An 18,577-nucleotide genomic window follows, 5' to 3' on the forward strand; every position below is an offset into this window, starting at 1 on the left:
TCTCGTGATGTTCTGTAGGCTGGTTGAGGAATGTACGCGGAGTGTTAAGGGAACCTAAACGGGCTCGTTCACGCTAGTTAACGTCTAGCACACGACTCGCTGTCTGGTGTTTTGGCTTCATGCAGTGGTGAGAATTCACCTGTTTATCGTGTGTAGACGTTCAGATTAAACAGGTGACACTGCGCTGGCGGGTCAGACCGGCATATGGACCCAGCATGTGTGTGGCCCTGTTCAGCTCACAACCCATCTACACCCTAAACGCCTACACCCTGCCATGAGTGTCATCAGTGTACACTGTAAGGAGGACCTTAGGGCTTAGGCAAAGAACTGGGACACACACACACACACACACACACACACACACACACACACACACCCCTCATCCTCCCAGCCTGTACCAGATTTCTGATGAAATCTGACAGAGAGACTCAATTAGACTCAATTTTTAAAATGTCTTCCAGCAGCAGTTGCTGTGTGACTATCACATCTGACCAGAGTGCAGGCAGGCTGGTGGGTGGGTGTGGGTGTGTGTGTGTGTGTGTGTGATTGCGCACCGGTGCTGTTTTCTGATGTTACTTATTCCCAATTACATCAATAATCCCAAGTGCTCAGATGCTCCGTAGCCGGTGCGTGTGTGTCAGAGGGAGTGAAGGTTCCAGCCCGGAGTTAACGGATGTTTACACCGCAGAGCGCGTGGCTGGGTGGTCTGATGAGGAAAGATCTTTGCGTCACTCTCCCTCGTGATGGAGCGTGGCCACACCCACTCTCTCGTGATGGAGCGTGGCCACACCCACTCTCTCGTGATGGAGCGTGGCCACACCCACTCTCTCGTGATGGAGCGTGGCCACACCCACTCTCTCGTGATGGAGCGTGGCCACACCCACTCTCTCGTGATGGAGCGTGGCCACACCCACTCTCTCGTGATGGAGCGTGGCCACACCCACTCTCTCGTGATGGAGCGTGGCCACACCCACTCTCACTCAGATATTAAACCACTGAATTCCATCCTTTGTTTTAATTCACTTCTTCTCTCTTCCTCTCTCTGCCTCGCCCTCATCTACACTCCCCCTCCCTCTCTCTCCCCTCCTCTCTTTTTCTCTCTCCCCCTCTTTCTCTCTCTCGCTCTCTCTCTCTCTCTGTTCTCTCTCTCTCTCTCTCTCTGTTCTCTCTCTCTTTCTCCCTATTTCTCGATTTCCTTTCTCATCATTTCCCTCTGCTCTGTTTCCTGAAACTTAATAGCTTTGTTCTTACTTTCACCGATCACAGCACGCGCGCGCACACACACACACACACACAATATCTCCTAATAATGAACCCACCTGCCAACACCAAAGAAAACACTCCTGGACTCCGGCCCACTTCCCACTGAAATCCCTCCCCTGTCCGCTCAACAGTGGTGGTGTCTGCGCTGGGTGCTGAACACACATTTCCGAGTGCGGCATTCGCTGGCGGCCCATCTGTCTCATTATTCCCACTGGGGGGGCAGGATCCCACTCCAGAGAGTTGCCCCCTCCAACACCATGGAGAGCGGGGGGGGTATGCATAAGTGCCCCCACAGAGCTCGATTGTGGGTTAGAAGAAACACCAGCAGACCAGTAGATGGTTCGTGGTGGTGTTCCATTGTTGACAAAGTTTGAACATGATTTATCCACCACCACTGCGAGCTCAAGAAGTGTGTCTGTTCGCATGTATTTGTGTGTGTGTGTGTGTGCGCGCGCGTGCGTGTTTTGTCTACCACCACTGTAAGCGCCCCGTGCCTTTGTGCTACTGGCGTACATGCATAATACAGGCGCCGAGGTTCTTTATTAATAATCACAGTTTGTGAATGGACCGGGAGACTTCAGGGCACTTGATTGTGAATGCTGTGGTGAATGACGGTGTGTGTGCGCATGTGTGTATGTGTGTGTGTTTCCAGCTGACGAGGGTGAGCCCCAGAAGATGGCTAAACCTGCAGGAGTTCCAGAGTAAGAAGCTGATGCGGGAGTGTGGCGTGAGCGTCCAGCGGTTCTTCGTGGCTGACACGCCTGCTGAGGCCCTGGAGGCAGCCAAGAGACTGAGTGAGTCACACGTGCACGCTCGCTCAGCCAGAGCGCCGTGGCCAACACAAGCTCTTCTTCATAACAACACACATGCTAACACCAAAAGAAATTAATGGGGAGCATTAAGTTGCTTACATGTACATACTAACACAGGAATCTGTGTTAGCAAAATAATAATACGACTCCCCTTTAAATACTGCCTGCTCCCTAGTAAATACCGCCTGCTCCAATGTAAATACCGCCCGCTCACCTGTAAATACCCCCCACTCCAATGTAATTACTGCCTACTCCACTTTAAATACTGCCCGGTCACCTGCAAATACTGACTGCTCCAATGTAAATACTGCCTACTCCTCTGTAAATACTAAAGTGATCATATTTTGGTTTTCACAAAGCTCACAGAAGACCAGGTGCTGTGTGACGAGCAAACCAAAATCACATCTTTCTTTTTTTTTAAATGCTTGGTGCCTGTGTTCGTCTGTCTCTTGTTCAGAGGGTGTTATGGAACAACAAAAAGAAACCAACAAAAAATAAAAACAAAAGCAGAATGCAAAACGACGGACTGGATGTGTCTTGCCTCCATTGATTTGTTTTGTAGAAATACATACTTTTGGTTCTTTTCTAGGGTCCTTCGGTCTGTTTCTCTCTGTGCTACGCAACCTATTCTCTGTTTGTGCTGGTGTATAGAGCGCACACACGCACACAGACACGCACACCGCATGTTTAATTCATCGATTCTTTTATTTTCGAGGACAAGTCTATCCACCTTCCTCCTGAGCTCCCCGCTCAGCACAGACGTCGCGTGTCGAGAGGGGCGTACCGGCCGGCCCCTGGAGGGCGGGGCTTACGCCTCAGCCGCCGCCCCTAAGCCCGGGCCGTCTGGCCTCTGTCCACAGACTGATCCGCCAGCTGTTTGCTCCAGGCTTCGTCTCTGGCGCCTGCGATCTGCTCTTATCTCGCGGCTCACGGCGGGGCTTTGGGGAGGCCCGCGTGCGCCAAAACGCCGGGCGGCGTGGCTACAGGAGGGCGGATCAACAGGATATTTTTCTGGTGGCTTGGGGAAGGAAAACTCAGCATAGAGGTGCTGCTGGGATGTGTGTGTGTGTGTGTGTGTGTGTGTGTGTGTGTGTGTGTGTGTGTGTGTGTGTGTGTGTGTGTGAGAGAGAGAGAGAGAGAGAGAGAGAGAGAGAGAGAGAGAGAGAGAGAGAGAGGATCTGTGCTGGTGTGATGGTAGCGTGTAAGGCCGTGCAGGTGGGACAGATCGGAGTAGATTTGATGTGTTATTGGTTGCTGTGAACATGTGAGATGGCCACCAGCACCGCACAGCCCAGCTGGGCTCGCTCCCACGGCTCTGTGGCCCGGCCTGCATCCATGTCCCCGCATCTCACACACACACATATATATATATATATATACCTCCAGTGATTTATAGCACTTTAGATCCACCCTATATGGAAAGATATTCTAAAAAATGTACCAGAACATTTATGGCATAAGGTCTATATTTCAGTTCCTGAGGAAAGAAGGTGTGTGTGTGTGTTTTTTTTTAAGTGATATTTGTCTTTCTATTCAGAGAAGACGTGAAAGTAGAACAAAGAACACAGAAAGAATCTAAAAGTTGTCCAGGAAGACCAGAGAGAATGCTGGTGCTTTTTTTTTCTTGAAGGGGTCTGCGCTGTCTGCTGATTGGCTGCAGTTCTTGATGCTAAGGAAGGCGCAGCTGTCTCTACGCCTGTCCCTACGCCTGTCCCTACGCCTGTCCCTACGCCTGTCCCTACGTCTGTCTCTACACCTGTCCCTACACCTGTCCCTACACCTGTCTCTACACGTGTCCCTCTGTTTGGCTTCCAGACTGGTGGTGGGGTCAGGTGGTGTGGTGTGTTGTCTGTCCACTCTAAACCATTCACCCTAGGCTGCTCATTAGAGTTTGATCAGTGAAGGAACTCAGTGAGACAGACAGACACACACACACACACACACACACACACACACACACACACACACACACACACACTCAGAAACAAGTGGTTCTGGGCCAGCGGTTACAAAACACAAGAGTCACTGCAGCTTAATTAGAAAACCAAGTGTTTTTTCCCCCAAGATGCTGGAAATGAAATCTACAGTCTGAGAGGTGACACCGTGTCCTGTAGCTGTACCACCCGACAGATGTGCAGGACGTCTGTCTTAGCAACGAGGAGACTCCAGCACCGGGGTTGACCCGGTTCCAGCGTGGGAATATGAGCTCACTGTAATTAAAGGGGTCGTTTTTACGGCCTGGTGTAGGCTGTGTAACACAGCGTCCGCACGTGGGATGGGCGAGGGGGGCGCGTCTCGCCTGCCGCTTCCCTGGGAACGCGTCTAATGAAGACAAATCCCTTCTCCCCCTGCCCCAATGTCAGCCCTGCAGGCGCACGCCTCGTTTTTCTTCAGCCAATCAGAGAGTTTCATTAGTTTTGGCCAGCGCTTTGTGCCATTGGTTGCTTTGACACTTGCATCTGCTGTGTACATGGTGATGGATTTTCCACTCATAGAATGTTCCGGACCGGCCTGTGCGGTGTCTACGGGGATGTGCGTGTCCTCCAGGGCCGGCCGAGACCCCCAATGGCCATGAGGAATATGGAAGCACGTTTAGACGAGTCTCGTTCTTCCGTCTCAGAAAAAAACAGCGACGATCGCAGTCCTGTAGTGTTTATCGTACAGCCTCTGCTGTAATATTTCTATGATGTTGTTGTGTGTATGTGTGAGGTGGTGTGGTGTGTGTGTGTGTGTGTGTGTGTGTGTGTGTGTGTGTGTGTGTGTGTGTGTGAGGTGGTGTGGTCTGTGTGTGTGTGTCTGTGTGTGTGTGTGAGGTGGTGTGGTCTGTGTGTGGGGGTTTGGGGGTGTGTGTGGTGTGTGGTGCTGTGACCCTCCTGGTTCCGCGCTGCGCCGTGACTGACAGTATGACGCCGTGGGATACTGGCGTACTGACGCCTTGCCCCGCTGTCCGGACCCCTCCTGCCTTTATTGTAATTTTAATGTCTGAATCATTTCTTTTCTTCTTTCCTCCATAGCTCCCTTTTTCCGCCTCGTTCCTGTCTTTCCATGATTCATTATTCCGACTTCGTCTTCGTCTCCCTTCTCGTCGGCGGGTCCGGAAAAGCCCGTGCCGCAGGGCCGTAAACGCTCGGGGTGGAGGTGCGCACTCCCTCCTTCTCTCACGTGTCCACGCTCCCTTGTTTCGTAAGCCTTGTCTGGGCGCGACCCCGGAAACGCCCGCCAAGGCCGCACGGATTGGGCGATTCCGATGTTAAGGCGCGGCGGCGCGTTCAAACTCCTGCCGTTCGCGTCGTTGCTGCGGAGGAAGAGATCTTTTCTCCGGGCCGGGCTCAGATCTTTCCGCTCATCTCCGTTTCCTCTCTGATTGGGTAGTTATCGGCTCTAATGGCTGAAGCGAGGTGGGCCGCGTTGAGGGCAATTGCTTTGAAGACGACGGTGCGTGCTCTATAATTTTCCATCATCCTCGCCGGCGCGCCGACTCTGCCGTGTGTCGGAGGGTTCTCCGCGTCCCGTGCTGGTGTTAAAGGAGCGCTGGGAGATCAGACGCTCCTCAACGCTGATGCAGGACTCGCTGGAACGTAGCGACACGGCTTGTTTGCACACCTCTGCCTCAGACTGCCTCTCACTCGCTCAGCGTTGGGTCGAGGTGATGACTTTCAGTAATGAGTTTTATTTTAAGGAGCGAGTCCCGTTTGGTTCAGGTTAACAAGGTTTCAGAGATTCCCGCACCTGCGGCTGGACGGCTTGCCTCGGTGCCGCGGCACTCCCACTGGCAGCTGCCTCGGGTCCGTCGTCGTGGCGATGACCAGAATCTGCTAACTTCATAGTGACTGTTCGTCTCCGTCAGCAGTGGCGGACCATATGTCTCTGTCTGAACCACCACTTCACCATGTCCCTGCCATCTGGTTCTTCCTCTCTCTCTCTCTCTCTCTCTCTCGCTTTCTCTCTCTCTTGCCCTTCCTCTATCCAGATGCTTTTGTTCGTTGTGTTGTCCATCTTTGAAGATGGGCCTGGGTGGACCAGAGCTACTCCATCCAGGTTCTCCGGTGGGACGAGATGTTCTGATGTTTCTACTTTTATTATTATTCGTAGTCAGGAATATTTGGTAAAAAGGTTCTGACTGATGGATGCTTCGTATGTCAGCAGCAGCAGCAGCAACGTGTCTCACTGGGTGATCTGGCAGCATAAGAGCGCGCGCATGCGTGTGTGTGTGTGTGTGTGTGTGTGTGTGTGTGTGTGTGTATACACTCAAGTTTCCTCTTACGACGCGCATGTTGGCCCTTGAATTAATAATGGAATCTGCTTCCATAAAATGAGATGCACGTGTACACTCACACACACACGTGCACACACACACGCACTGAAACCTCCACATAATACAAAAAAAATCTCTTGAGTTTATGAATCATAAAGTACTGTAATTGGGTGTGTGATTTGTGTCCTGGTGGTGAAACAGCTTTCAAATGATCGCACAATCGCGCTAGCAGGCCAGACGAGACCCGCGCCCCACACGGCTCACAAATCAAAATGTAATTTGGCCTTCCTGACAGCTCCCTCAGACCGCCATTACCCATGGTGCACTGGGGCGCGCTGCACCTCAGCCATTCGCTCCCTCAGCCCGGCGTCTAACGGCCGCTCCAGCAGGAGCTATGATGGCGTTACCACGGTAATGCGCGCTCCAGATTGCGTGGTTTATTAGAGCTGTTCCACGCTTCACTGAGTGCTAAATTCGGGAGAAAAAAAGAAATGGTTTCGTCGTCGTTCGTCCTTATTATTTTGATTTTCTTGCTCCAGATTCCGCTTCTTTACGGTTCACGCTAGGAGAGCGCGCGTGTGGAGCCTGGCTAGGACGGAGTGGACGGAGTCTTTTCCACCTTTATGACTGTGGAGGTGCGGGTGGAGGCTAGTTTCCCTCCCGGGAACCCAGTGGCCGTGTTTCCCAGGAACGACAGCTGTGGTGGAAACTGCTCCGACTGAATTAAAATGGATTTGGGTTTGTAGGAGCTCATGTTCTAGTTTAGAGTGTGAAATGTAGAAGTGAGAGACCTGAGGAATGACGGGAGACAGAAGGACAATTTAGCGCCCCCACCTCTCCGCCTCCACCTCTCTGCCTCTACTTCTCTGCCCCAATCTCTCTGCCCCACCTCTCTGCCTCTATCTCTCTGCCACACCTCTCTGCCTCTACCTCTCTGCTCCACCCAGCCTCCGCCCAGTCCTTCGCTGCCTCCCTAGCGTTCCCACGTAACCCTCCTCTGTGTCGTGCTCCTGCCGAGTGAGGAACTCCAGGGATGGCGGTCGTGTCTGTTGTGGCACAGGCTCTGTGCCGAGGGCCTCGCTGGCCTCGCCGGTCCCTCGTCACAGGCTGGGCAGATGGACCCGGACACCTGGTTCTGCTTGGGCAAAATAGCACGGAGGCTGATTTACTGTTTTAGATGGGGAGAGTGTTGGAATATTGTGCTCCCTTTCTCTCTCTTTCTCTCTCTTGTGGGTAGTGTATGTTTTCTCGATCCCTGGCTGTGCTCAGCAGTGCTGTGCTCTTTCGAGGCCGATCAAGGGGCGCGCGTAGGTGTGTGTGTGTGTGTGGGGGGGGGGGGGGGTAGGTGTGGGGGGGATTCTGGGAGCAGGTGAGGATGTTGATTGACACAGACATGTAGGCTGACAGCTCACAGAGTGTTCCAGGGGATGGAAAGAAGTAGCCTGCTGACACACACACACACACACACACACACACACACAGTCTAGATCTACTCTCTTCTAACAGAAGAGTTCTTATGGCTCTGATAGGGTGATGCAGGGAGCTGTTAGCGTTAGGGCAGAGGCCTCTGAGCTCTGAACAGTGACTTTGTTTTTCCTGTGTTTCCTGTCCTGTGCTGTCCTGCCCTGTTGTTTCCTGTCCTGTGCTGTCCTGCCCTGTGTTTCCTGTCCTGTGCTGTCCTGCCCTGTTGTTTCCTGTCCTGTGCTGTCCTGCCCTGTTGTTTCCTGTCCTGTGCTGTCCTGCCCTGTTGTTTCCTGTCCTGTGCTGTCCTGCCCTGTTGTTTCCTGTCCTGTGCTGTCCTGCCCTGTTGTTTCCTGCCCTGTTGTTTCCTGTCCTGTGCTGTCCTGCCCTGTTGTTTCCTGTCCTGTGCTGTCCTGCCCTGTTGTTTCCTGTCCTGTGCTGTCCTGCCCTGTTGTTTCCTGTCCTGTGCTGTCCTGCCCTGTTGTTTCCTGTCCTGTGCTGTCCTGCCCTGTGTTTCCTGTCCTGTGCTGTCCTGCCCTGTTGTTTCCTGTCCTGTGCTGTCCTGCCCTGTTGTTTCCTGTCCTGTGCTGTCCTGCCCTGTTGTTTCCTGTCCTGTGCTGTCCTGCCCTGTTGTTTCCTGTCCTGTGCTGTCCTGCCCTGTTGTTTCCTGTCCTGTGCTGTCCTGCCCTGTTGTTTCCTGTCCTGTGCTGTCCTGCCCTGTTGTTTCCTGTCCTGTGCTGTCCTGCCCTGTTGTTTCCTGTCCTGTGCTGTCCTGTGCTGTCCTGTTTCCTGTCCTGTCCTGTCCTGTGCTGTCCTGTGCTGTCCTGTGTTTCCTGTGCTGTCCTGTGCTGTCCTGTGCTGTCCTGTCCTGTGCTGTCCTGTCCTGTGCTGTCCTGTCCTGTGCTGTCCTGTCCTGTGCTGTCCTGTCCTGTGCTGTCCTGTCCTGTGCTGTGTGTCCTGTCCTGTGCTGTCCTGCCCTTCAATGTCGTATCCTTTTCCTGTTCCCTTTCCTTTACAACTTTTGCATTCTCTGCCCAGTTTGAAATCAGTTTCCTGGAGACAGTATAATCTCCTCAGATTAGCTCCTTGCTGAATGGATGTTTGCCCTACAAACAATTCTGAGCACAAGTAATCTGCCGGAGTTTTTGGGAAGAAGAGCCCCATCGATCCTCTAAAACAAACGCCGTCAAACAAACGACATCAAACTTTCACTCTTTTCTTTTTTGTTTCATTTCATTTTTCTTGCTTTAAGGAAGATTTCAGTTTTTCCCCCAAACACATCTGCATTTTTCACAGTTTATTAAAATGGCATTTTGTGAGGTTTTTGTGGCCATGAAGAGTGTTACAATGGAATATGAATGTCTCAAAAATGTCGAGTTTGTTTTCCTATATTGCCTCTAGTCACGAGCCGCTGGTGTCTCCTCCTCATCTCTCTACGGTGGGGTTAGTCTTCAGAGCCGCTGGTATCGCCCGCTCATCTCTCTATGGCTGGGTTAGTCTTCGGAGCCGCTGGTGTCTCCTCCTCATCTCTCTATGGTGGGGTTAGTCTTCAGAGCCACTGCTATCGCCTGCTCATCTCTCTATGGTGGGGTTAGTCTTCAGAGCCGCTGGTATCGCCCGCTCATCTCTCTTTGGCTGGGTTAGTCTTCAGAGCCGCTGGTGTCTCCTCCTCATCTCTCTATGGTGGGGTTAGTCTTCAGAGCCACTGCTATCGCCTGCTCATCTCTCTACGGTGGGGTTAGTCTTCAGAGCCGCTGGTATCGCCTGCTCATCTCTCTTTGGCTGGGTTAGTCTTCAGAGCCGCTGGTATCGCCTGCTCATCTCTCTATAGTGGGGTTAGTCTTCAGAGCGGCTGGTGTCTCCTCCTCATCTCTCTATGGCTGGGTTAGTCTTCAGAGCTGCTGGTATCGCCTGCTCATCTCTCTGAGTGGCAGGTTGAAGGGTGTTTACTCATCACAGCGCATGTACACATCACAGAGGATGATGGATGGCTTGCTCAAGGTTGCACACAAACTGCCTTGAACAAATGAGCCGAGCACGTGTGTACACACGCGCGCACATATATACACTCGCGCACGCGAGCGCCCTCTCACACACACACACACTCACTCACACATGCTATCTTTTTTTTCCCCCGTCCTGTTGTTTACATTCCCAGCATATGTGCACACGTCCAGCGGGTCGTGTGTGGGGTCCTGCGGGACTGTGGGTGATGCCTCACTCTGAGGTTTTGGGTTAAGGTCACGACCCCACGTCTGTGTGTGTCTCTGTCCTGCCATCCACAGAGCTATGTCTGCCAGGGGTTAGCTCAGACGGCCAGAGAGACCGGACCGCTCAGACACAGACCGGGCCATGGAGAAATGTTGGTAGGGGTTAAAGGGTGGTGGGGGTGGTGGTTGGTGGGTGGGTGTGTGTGTGTGTGTGTGTGCATGCGTGCGCGAGGGTTGTACTCACGTCTTATATAGGTGTTTTGTTTTTAACCGCAAAAGACAAATTTATGTAACGTTCACTATTGGCATCAGATGCGATTGGCCAGCTGGTTGCCTTGGCGATGAGCTCCTGCTGTATCGTATTTGTTGTCTCGCTCTGATTAGATCAGGAGAAGACCACAGCATGGGCACTGAGCCCAGATCAGAGTCACAGACTACAGGCAGTGTTTCCTCAATGTACAAGGCTGATCCAGAATCAGTTATGTCTGACTTGATATTTCCTTTATAGCTTAAAAAAGAGTAGAGTATAGAACCACAATGTATATCATATAGATATGCAGTACTGTGCAGAGCACCGGAGATGCATTTATTGTGTGTATTTTCCTACAAAGCATTATATAATAAATAAATAATTGACTAATAATAGTTTTTCAGTCGATGGTTTTGTCCTGCTGGGCATATCTGGGAGTCTTTGATCTTTCAGCATGACCAGTTCACACACGTTGATGCACTTTATTGATTTTGCTGTGGTATTGATATAGCCCAGAATATATTTATATATGAGCAGTTTGATTGCTGCACTGTTGCAGGATGTACGATATGTAATCCTAAATTAAGGAATAATAATTTGGCTGGATTTCTTCTTCAGTGCAGTAAGTGACATTAGGATTGCTTTTTTAGGACTGTGCTGATTAAATGACGTCCTGTCAGATCTAAGGCATACCGGACCCGAGCGTCTCCACCAGCGCGGCTAACTGTGACCGGTCCAGACTGGTCGGGTCGCTCGGGGGTCACGTGGAGGTGTGTCGTTTTCGCAGAGTCTACCAGCGGCGGCTGAGGTCGCGCGTGTGTCCACGTTCCTGCCCAAACCCGTCGTGTTTGTGAGCCGAGTAACGCTCGACACGATGGAGCTCGATTCCGACATGCCGAGACTCGTTAGTGGGGGTCTGCGCACTTGTGGACCGGTGGACTGGCCGAACGAGACCTCTGCTGTCAGAGGCGGCGTGACGGGTGAAGTCCAAACACACACAGACACGCACGCACACACACACGCACGCACACACACACGCACGCACACACACACACACACACATACAGGCTCTGGGCTTACTTATCAAGTTCTTTTGTGTTTCCACTGAGCAAAACAGCAAGATTAGATGCTGGAGGCGGGGCTTGGCTAGAGGCGGGGCTTGGCTGGAGGCAGTGCTGTCCAATCAGACGCGCACTGCAACCCTGAACGTTTCTAGGCGTGCCCCAGAGGAGCTGTATTTGAGAACACAAAGGTCCGAATCAGTTGTATCGGACGTTAAACAGACTTTATCCTGTTGGCTTCCTAGTGTAGAGTACAGGTGACTGAGTCCGTGTGTCAACAGGATGGGTCACTGTGCTGCAGATTCACAGCAAGCGAGTGACATGCCGACGATGTTCCCATCACGCGACAGGGCGCTAAAACGGGAGAAAAAAAAACGCCCGCAAACATCCACGAAAAAATTTAACCGGAGAGACAACGAGATTCCCGTCTGTCGATAAGGGCCGATGGCAAAATTGTCAGACAATTTCAAGGGATGACAGGAGATTCAATTCTGACACGACCAAGTTACGAGGCGGCCGTGTGAGCGCTGTGTGATCCTGCTGAGGTGCGTGTGGGTTGGTTTGTGAACGCAGCTTCAGGTGTGTGAACGTCTCTGCGTCTCCCTGCCTTGCCAGTCACGGCGGTGACGGTTCTAAGCGCGCCACTGGTGTCTGGGAGGCTGTAAGTGTTTGTTTCAGCTGCTGTTCCCAACACAGGCGCTTATGGCCCTTTGTATCGTTCACACCAAAAAGCTTTACACATTATTGTCCTGCAGTTTTGCATTAATTGCAATATATTAGTCTGATTAGACTGTATTGTAAGTGGTGTTTTAATACTTTTTTGCAGTACTAGAAGCTGTGAAAAGAGAAAACAGGTTCGTGCTGTAGTGTGCGGATTATTTTGTCAACCACTGTTTTTGTTGTTGGTCTTTTAACTGTGCTAATCCGATTTATATCACTGCAACCCTTGTAAGGACCTACCCCAGCAGAGTTAGCCATGGCAAAATGGCACAAGCTTCCGTTCCAAGGCCATCGTGCCCGGCGAGGAATTTCTGGGAAGGAGATTAGTGTGGTTTGCGTGTGTGCCGGTACCCACCCGAGGTCGGGGTTTAAGTAGGTCATCTCCGTGGTGCGGCTTTTTGTTTTGCTCCGGCCCGCGCCGCGTTGAGGGCGAGAGGGAGCAACCGTCCGGGTCCGGAACTATCCGTGACCCCCAGAATGCCCGGCGGTGACCTCCACGGGGGTGCGTGTGCAGGTCTAGTGTTTTGGAAATAGGAACCCCTTCTGTCCTCTCGCCAAACACAGAAGGTTTTTCATTCTGTCTTGCAAATGTAATTCATTTAAATTCATTTCATTCGCATGGTTTTAAGCTAGTGGGAAATCTGCGAGTTCTCGGTGTCGTGCTTCCTTGACATGAAAGCGCCTCACATGTGAGGGACTTCAGCTCACGTTGCCATGGTCTCCTTTCTCCTAACACACGCACGCTGCAGCTCCGCGGATGGCTTGGGGCGTGCGTGTCCTGCAGGAGGGCACTGCCGGGATCGGTCATTTTGCCGGTACCTCATTTTCGCGGGGGCCCGGCACCGGTTGTCCGTCTGTAGCTCCGTTTGTCTGTGTCAGAGAGCAGCGACCTGATTGGTGGTACGTTTCTGCTTCCTGTGGCAGATGGGGCTTGAACACGGAACCCCGTCCGGTTCACGCAGCCTGTACGAAGTGGAGCTCGGAACGTTCCCGGGCGAGCGGCCGGCGCCGTGAGCTCTGAGCCGTCCTGTTTCCTTCCTCCAAACGTCGCCTTTGCATATTCCTCCCTCCTTTGCCCCCCCCCCTCCTTTCGTCTCTTTTTTGTTCTTTATATTTCTCTCCTTCTTTCTTCTCTCCGTCTCCCTCGCGCTGTCGGCCTGTTCGGCGATCCGCTTCTACGGCTGTGTCGGATATTAGTCCTGGTCCCCAAGGAGGCGTCTCCGCCGGCTGCGCGGGGACAGCGAGACAGCAGGCAGCAGGCGGAGGGGGAACCGGCAGCCAAGAACGCCGCTGCCTATCGGTGACTAAGCCTTACAATTAATTTGAGCTCATTAATTGGAAATTGCTTGCCTGGGGATTTCTGTGTTACCCCAGTTACTTATGATGCCAGAGGAGATGTGGGGACTTGTTAAATTTTCCTTTCGTGTCCTTAAGAGAGAGAGAGAGAGAAAGAGAAAGAGAGAGAGAGAGGTTTAAGGGAAGAGAATGTTAATGATTCTTGCAGTAGCAAAAAGGGGTGTTTACTTATTTATTTGTTAGTCTTTGTTTGTTTGCTTGTTTCTCGGAGGGCTTCTGTAGTGTTGCCTGTATTTTGTGCACTCTGGAGGCTGTGTGGTGACTCGTAGTGTCTCACGCGCTCCTCAGCGCGAGAACGTCGGCGGGGTCCTGCCAGGTGCTCTGTCCCCTCCTTCCAGCGACAGAGGTCACAGGTCACCAGCACTAGGCACTAGCCTCTGAACCCTCTCAACCCCTGAGGTTTTGTTGCCTTTGACGGTTTGGATCATGTCGGCATGGCAACGTGGACGTTGATGGCGTAGATGTTTTGAGGGTCACATCCATGGCTTGGATAATTAAGGCTGAACTCTAGTCTTATAGTAAACGCGATCTGTTCTGTTCTTGCTGAAATTCAGTGACCATCAGTCCCTCTCTCTCTGTCTCTCTCTCTCCATCAGTCCCTCCCTCTCTCTCTCTCTTTCTCTCTCTCCCTCCCTCCCTCCCCCCCTCTCTCTCTCTCTCTCTCTCTCTCTCTCTTTCTCTCTCTCTCCATCAGTCCCTCTCTCCCTCCCTCCCTCTCTCTCTCCATCAGTCCCTCTCTCTCTCTCTCTCTCTCCCTCCATCAGTCCATCCCTCTCTCTCTCTCTCTCCTTCACTCCATCCCTCTCTCTCTCTCTCTCTCTCCATCAATCCCTTCCTCTCTCCCTCCCTCTCTTTCTCTCTCTCCCTCCCTCTCTCTCTCCCTCTCTCTCTCTCTCTCTCTCTCTCATTCTTGCTGCTTTTCTATTAGTTCCGTGTCTCCCCTCATCTCTGCCAGTAGTGGTGTGGGCTCGGCTATCCATGGCAACCCTACTGCGCTCTTTCAGCGCGTGTGATGGACCTCTGGCCCAGACGAGCCTGGTCCTGGTGGCCACGTCTGTGTCACTCTGACATCAGCCCCATCCTTCATTCCCGCGGCGTGTGGCTGCTGGCTTCCTCCTGGATACTTCCAAGAGGCCTCAGCTACAATGGGATTGGCTGTAGCTTGGGGGGTGAGGCTGTAGCTTGGGGGTGGGGCTGCGGTTTGGGCCGCGGGGCCGTAGCTTGAAGGTGGGGTTGTAGTTTGAGGGCGAGGCGGTAGTCTGGTCAATCAATCAATCAGTAAATGCCCTTGATTGTCTAAACTGTCCAGTACACTAATGTGGGTTATAATTGTGCTTCATTTAACATTTGGACTAAACTACAAAATCTCAACCGTGGAATTAAAGGAGCAATAATTTGTTTTAACCACCAAAAAGTAGTAAACAATATTTATGGAACTCATTTATTTTTACATGCTTTTCTATAAAGTGTAGCTCAGATTGTGCAGTAGTCCTCTAATGAGTCAGTTTATGTTCCACAGAGCAGGTCTCCCACATGGAGGCGGCCATGTTTAAAATAGATTTAGTACAGAATCTGTAATTCATAATGTGAAAAGCAATTTTTGGAAGAAAATACTTGTGTCTCCTTTAACACCTACAGTGTTTAAGACCAGCTGGGTGCTAATGAACACTAGGTGGTAATTCTAGGGATTTTGCTGAGTAGTTTGTACTGGAGTAGAAGTTGGTGCATTCTCTCTCTCCCTCCCTCCCTCACTTTCTCTCTCTCCCTCCCTCCCTCCCTCTCATCACAGCCTGTTTGGGGACGAAGAGTCTCAGGACAAGTGGACTGAGAGGACTCTACTCAGGGTTAGGGTTAGAAATTTAGGGACTTGGGAATCTTTTCTGTAAGTTTAAAATCAGGCCTGATTCTGCCCTTCATGCGTTGGTTGGTGTTTTCCTTTGGACTTTAAGTATTGATCTACAGCATGTAGGGTTTCTGTCAGGTGTTTGTCCCATGTAGTGTAGCAGTGCTCAGTGAGTGGACCCCACACCTCTGGATCACACTGTCAGATCGTTTACACCAGACTGAGAGGGAATGTCGTTGTAATATTTCCTCCTGACTGGTGCTGTCCACGGTAAACCGGTACCTGTGTTCCCGACATCTGGACTTTTTTCTGGAAGACCATAATATTTGTCTTCCTGAGGCCCAGTTCTGGCCGTACCGCTCCAGCAGGTCCAGGTGCAGCTGTACACTCGGGGACCGCAGCACCGGGTCGCCTGCGTAGAGCGGGAACTTTACGGGAACTTTACTTCTCCGTCCTGCGGCGCGAGACCACGGGCTGCAGACTGTTCCAGATGCTCAGTAACGTAGACGTTAAACCGTGTAGGACTCAATCTGCAGCCCTGCCTCACGCCACCTTTCTGAGCGAAGAACTCTCCACGTGTCGCCAGCTCTTACAGCGCCTTTCTTTTTCAGAGTACGTCAATTTGATGACGCCACACGCTTTACCCCCGACTCCACTCTGCAGACTTCTCCATGTTTGGTTGGATGAACACATTGTCTGATCAGGGTGTGCAAAGTGTAGATGCGGTCAATAGTTTGATGATTTGGAGGGAAGCCAGTTTGACTCTTTCTCTGGGTGCCGTGTCCATTAAGGAAGGACAGAATTTTGTTGTTTAAATGCTGTTAGAATCTTCACCCAGATTACTGCTTACACAGACGCCTCTGAAACTGTTCTGGTCCAGTTTGACTCTCTCTCTCTCACGTGTGGGAGCATGTACACTGTTTACCCCATTGGCTGTCCATATTTCATATACCTAAAACGGTACACTGCAGCACCGTTGACATAGATTTCAAAAATATTTCACCTGCCCTTATCTTTCTGGTCCTTTTCTGCATCTCCTCCACCTCTCTCTCTCTCTCTCTCTCTCTCTCTCTCTGTGTATCAGATGTGCAGTACGTTCTCCATCCTTTAATCCCTGCACAGATCCAGCTGCACATGGTGTCCATGCTTCGCCTCTGACCCCTGTGCTGTAGTGAAGCTGTTCGCTCTGAGGGCAAATAAGGTCCCCGTGACCTGGTTTTCCTTCAGATTTGTGTGGCCTGGACTGTGTGGTGTTTTAGGGACTGTGGTGTTTCGGGGCCCGTGGTGTGGCGGTTAAAATTTCCTGTTGTTAATCAAGGCTGCCTTTGTGTGTCCAAGTGTCCAAACGAATTATTGTGGATAGATGTGTGCAGTGCCGCCTGGTTTCCCATGGTGGAGGGAAGGTCTCCACTCTTTGGCCACGACCGCGTCTCAGGCCCTGAGCCTTTGGGTCTTTGCGCTCTCTCTGCTCAGTGGTGGCTCAGTGGTTAAGGTACTGGACTAGTAATCAGAAGCTTGCCGGTTCATGTCCCACCACTGCCAAGTTTCCACCGTTGGGGCCGCTGAACAAGACCCTTAACTCTCAAGTTGTGTTCGGTCATAATTGTAAGTTGTTTTAGATAAAAGTGTCAGATAAATACTGTAGTACATACAGATGGTATACACACACTGTAGTACATATAGATGGTGCACACAGTGCACACACTGTAGTACATATAGATGGTGCACACAGTGCACACACTGTAGTACATATAGATGGTGCACACAGTGCACACACTGTAGTACATATAGATGGTGCACACAATGCACACACTGTAGTACATATAGATGGTGCACACAATGCACACACTGTAGTACATATAGATGGTGCACACAATGCACACACTGTACACACACACAACACACACTGAAGTACATATAGATGGTACACACACACTGTAGTACATATAGATGGTGCACACACACACTGTAGTACATATAGATGGTACACACACAATGTAGTACATATAGATGGTGCACACACACTGTAGTACATATAGATGGTGCACACAATGCACACACTGCAGTACATATAGATGGTGCACACACACACTGTAGTACATATAGATGGTACACACATTGTAGTACATATAGATGGCACACACATTGTAGTACATATAGATGGTACACACACACATTGTAGTACATATAGATGATACACACACACTGTAGTACATATAGATGGTACACACACACTGTAGTACATATAGATGGTACACACACACTGTAGTACATATAGATGGTACACACACACTGTAGTACATATAGATGGTACACACACTAGTACATATAGATGGTACACACACACTAGCGCATATAGATGGTGTACACACAACGCACACACACTGTAGTACATATAGATGGTGCACGCACACTACTACATATAGATGGTGTACACACACTGTAGGACATAAAAATGGTTCACACACTGCAGTACATATAGATGGTGCACACACACACACACTAGTACATATAGATGGTACACACACACACACACACACACACACACTAGTACATATAGATGGTACACACACACACACACACACTAGTACATATAGATGGTACGCACACACACACTAGTACATATAGATGGTACGCACACACACACTAGTACATATAGATGGTACGCACACACACACTAGTACATATAGATGGTGCACACACACACTGTAGTACATATAGATGGTGCACACAGTGCACACACTGTAGTACATATAGCTGGTGCACACACACACACACACACACACATACACTGTAGTACATATAGATGGTGCACACACACAACACACACTAGTAAATATAGATGGTGCACACACACGCACTGTAGTACATATAGATGGTGCACACACACGCACTGTAGTACATATAGATGGTGCACACACACGCACTGTAGTACATATAGATGGTACACGCGCACACACAACACACACACTGTAGTACATATAGATGGTACACACGCACTGTAGTACATATAGATGGTACACACACTAGTACATATAAAAGGTACACACACATACTGTAGTACATATAGATGGTACACACACACACACTGTAGTACATATAGTGTATAAATAGATGGTGCACACACACACTAATACATATAGATGGTGTACACACACACTAGTACATAAAGATGGTACATACACTGTAGTACATATAGATGGTACACACACACACTAGTACATATAGAAGGTACACACACACTGTAGTACATTTAGATGGTACACACACACACACACACACAAACTAGTACATATAGATGGTACACACACTGTAGTACATATAGTGTATATATAGATGGTGCACA

The 18,577-nt window shown here is 50.6% G+C and overlaps 1 protein-coding gene across 2 annotated transcripts in view; it reads left to right on the forward strand.

Moving 5' to 3' along the window:
- suclg2 (succinate-CoA ligase GDP-forming subunit beta) overlaps nt 1–18,577 on the forward strand; it is a 73,324-nt gene that overhangs the window by 15,437 nt on the left and 39,310 nt on the right. For both annotated transcript variants that reach the window (XM_035520438.1, XM_035520439.1), the window contains exon 2: nt 1,916–2,057. In XM_035520438.1, coding sequence (XP_035376331.1) covers nt 1,916–2,057 — 142 coding nt within the window. The remainder of the gene's footprint in view (nt 1–1,915; nt 2,058–18,577) is intronic.

This window comes from Electrophorus electricus, chromosome 20 (genome assembly GCF_013358815.1).
Source record: "Electrophorus electricus isolate fEleEle1 chromosome 20, fEleEle1.pri, whole genome shotgun sequence".
Classification (NCBI taxonomy): Eukaryota; Metazoa; Chordata; class Actinopteri; order Gymnotiformes; family Gymnotidae; genus Electrophorus; species Electrophorus electricus.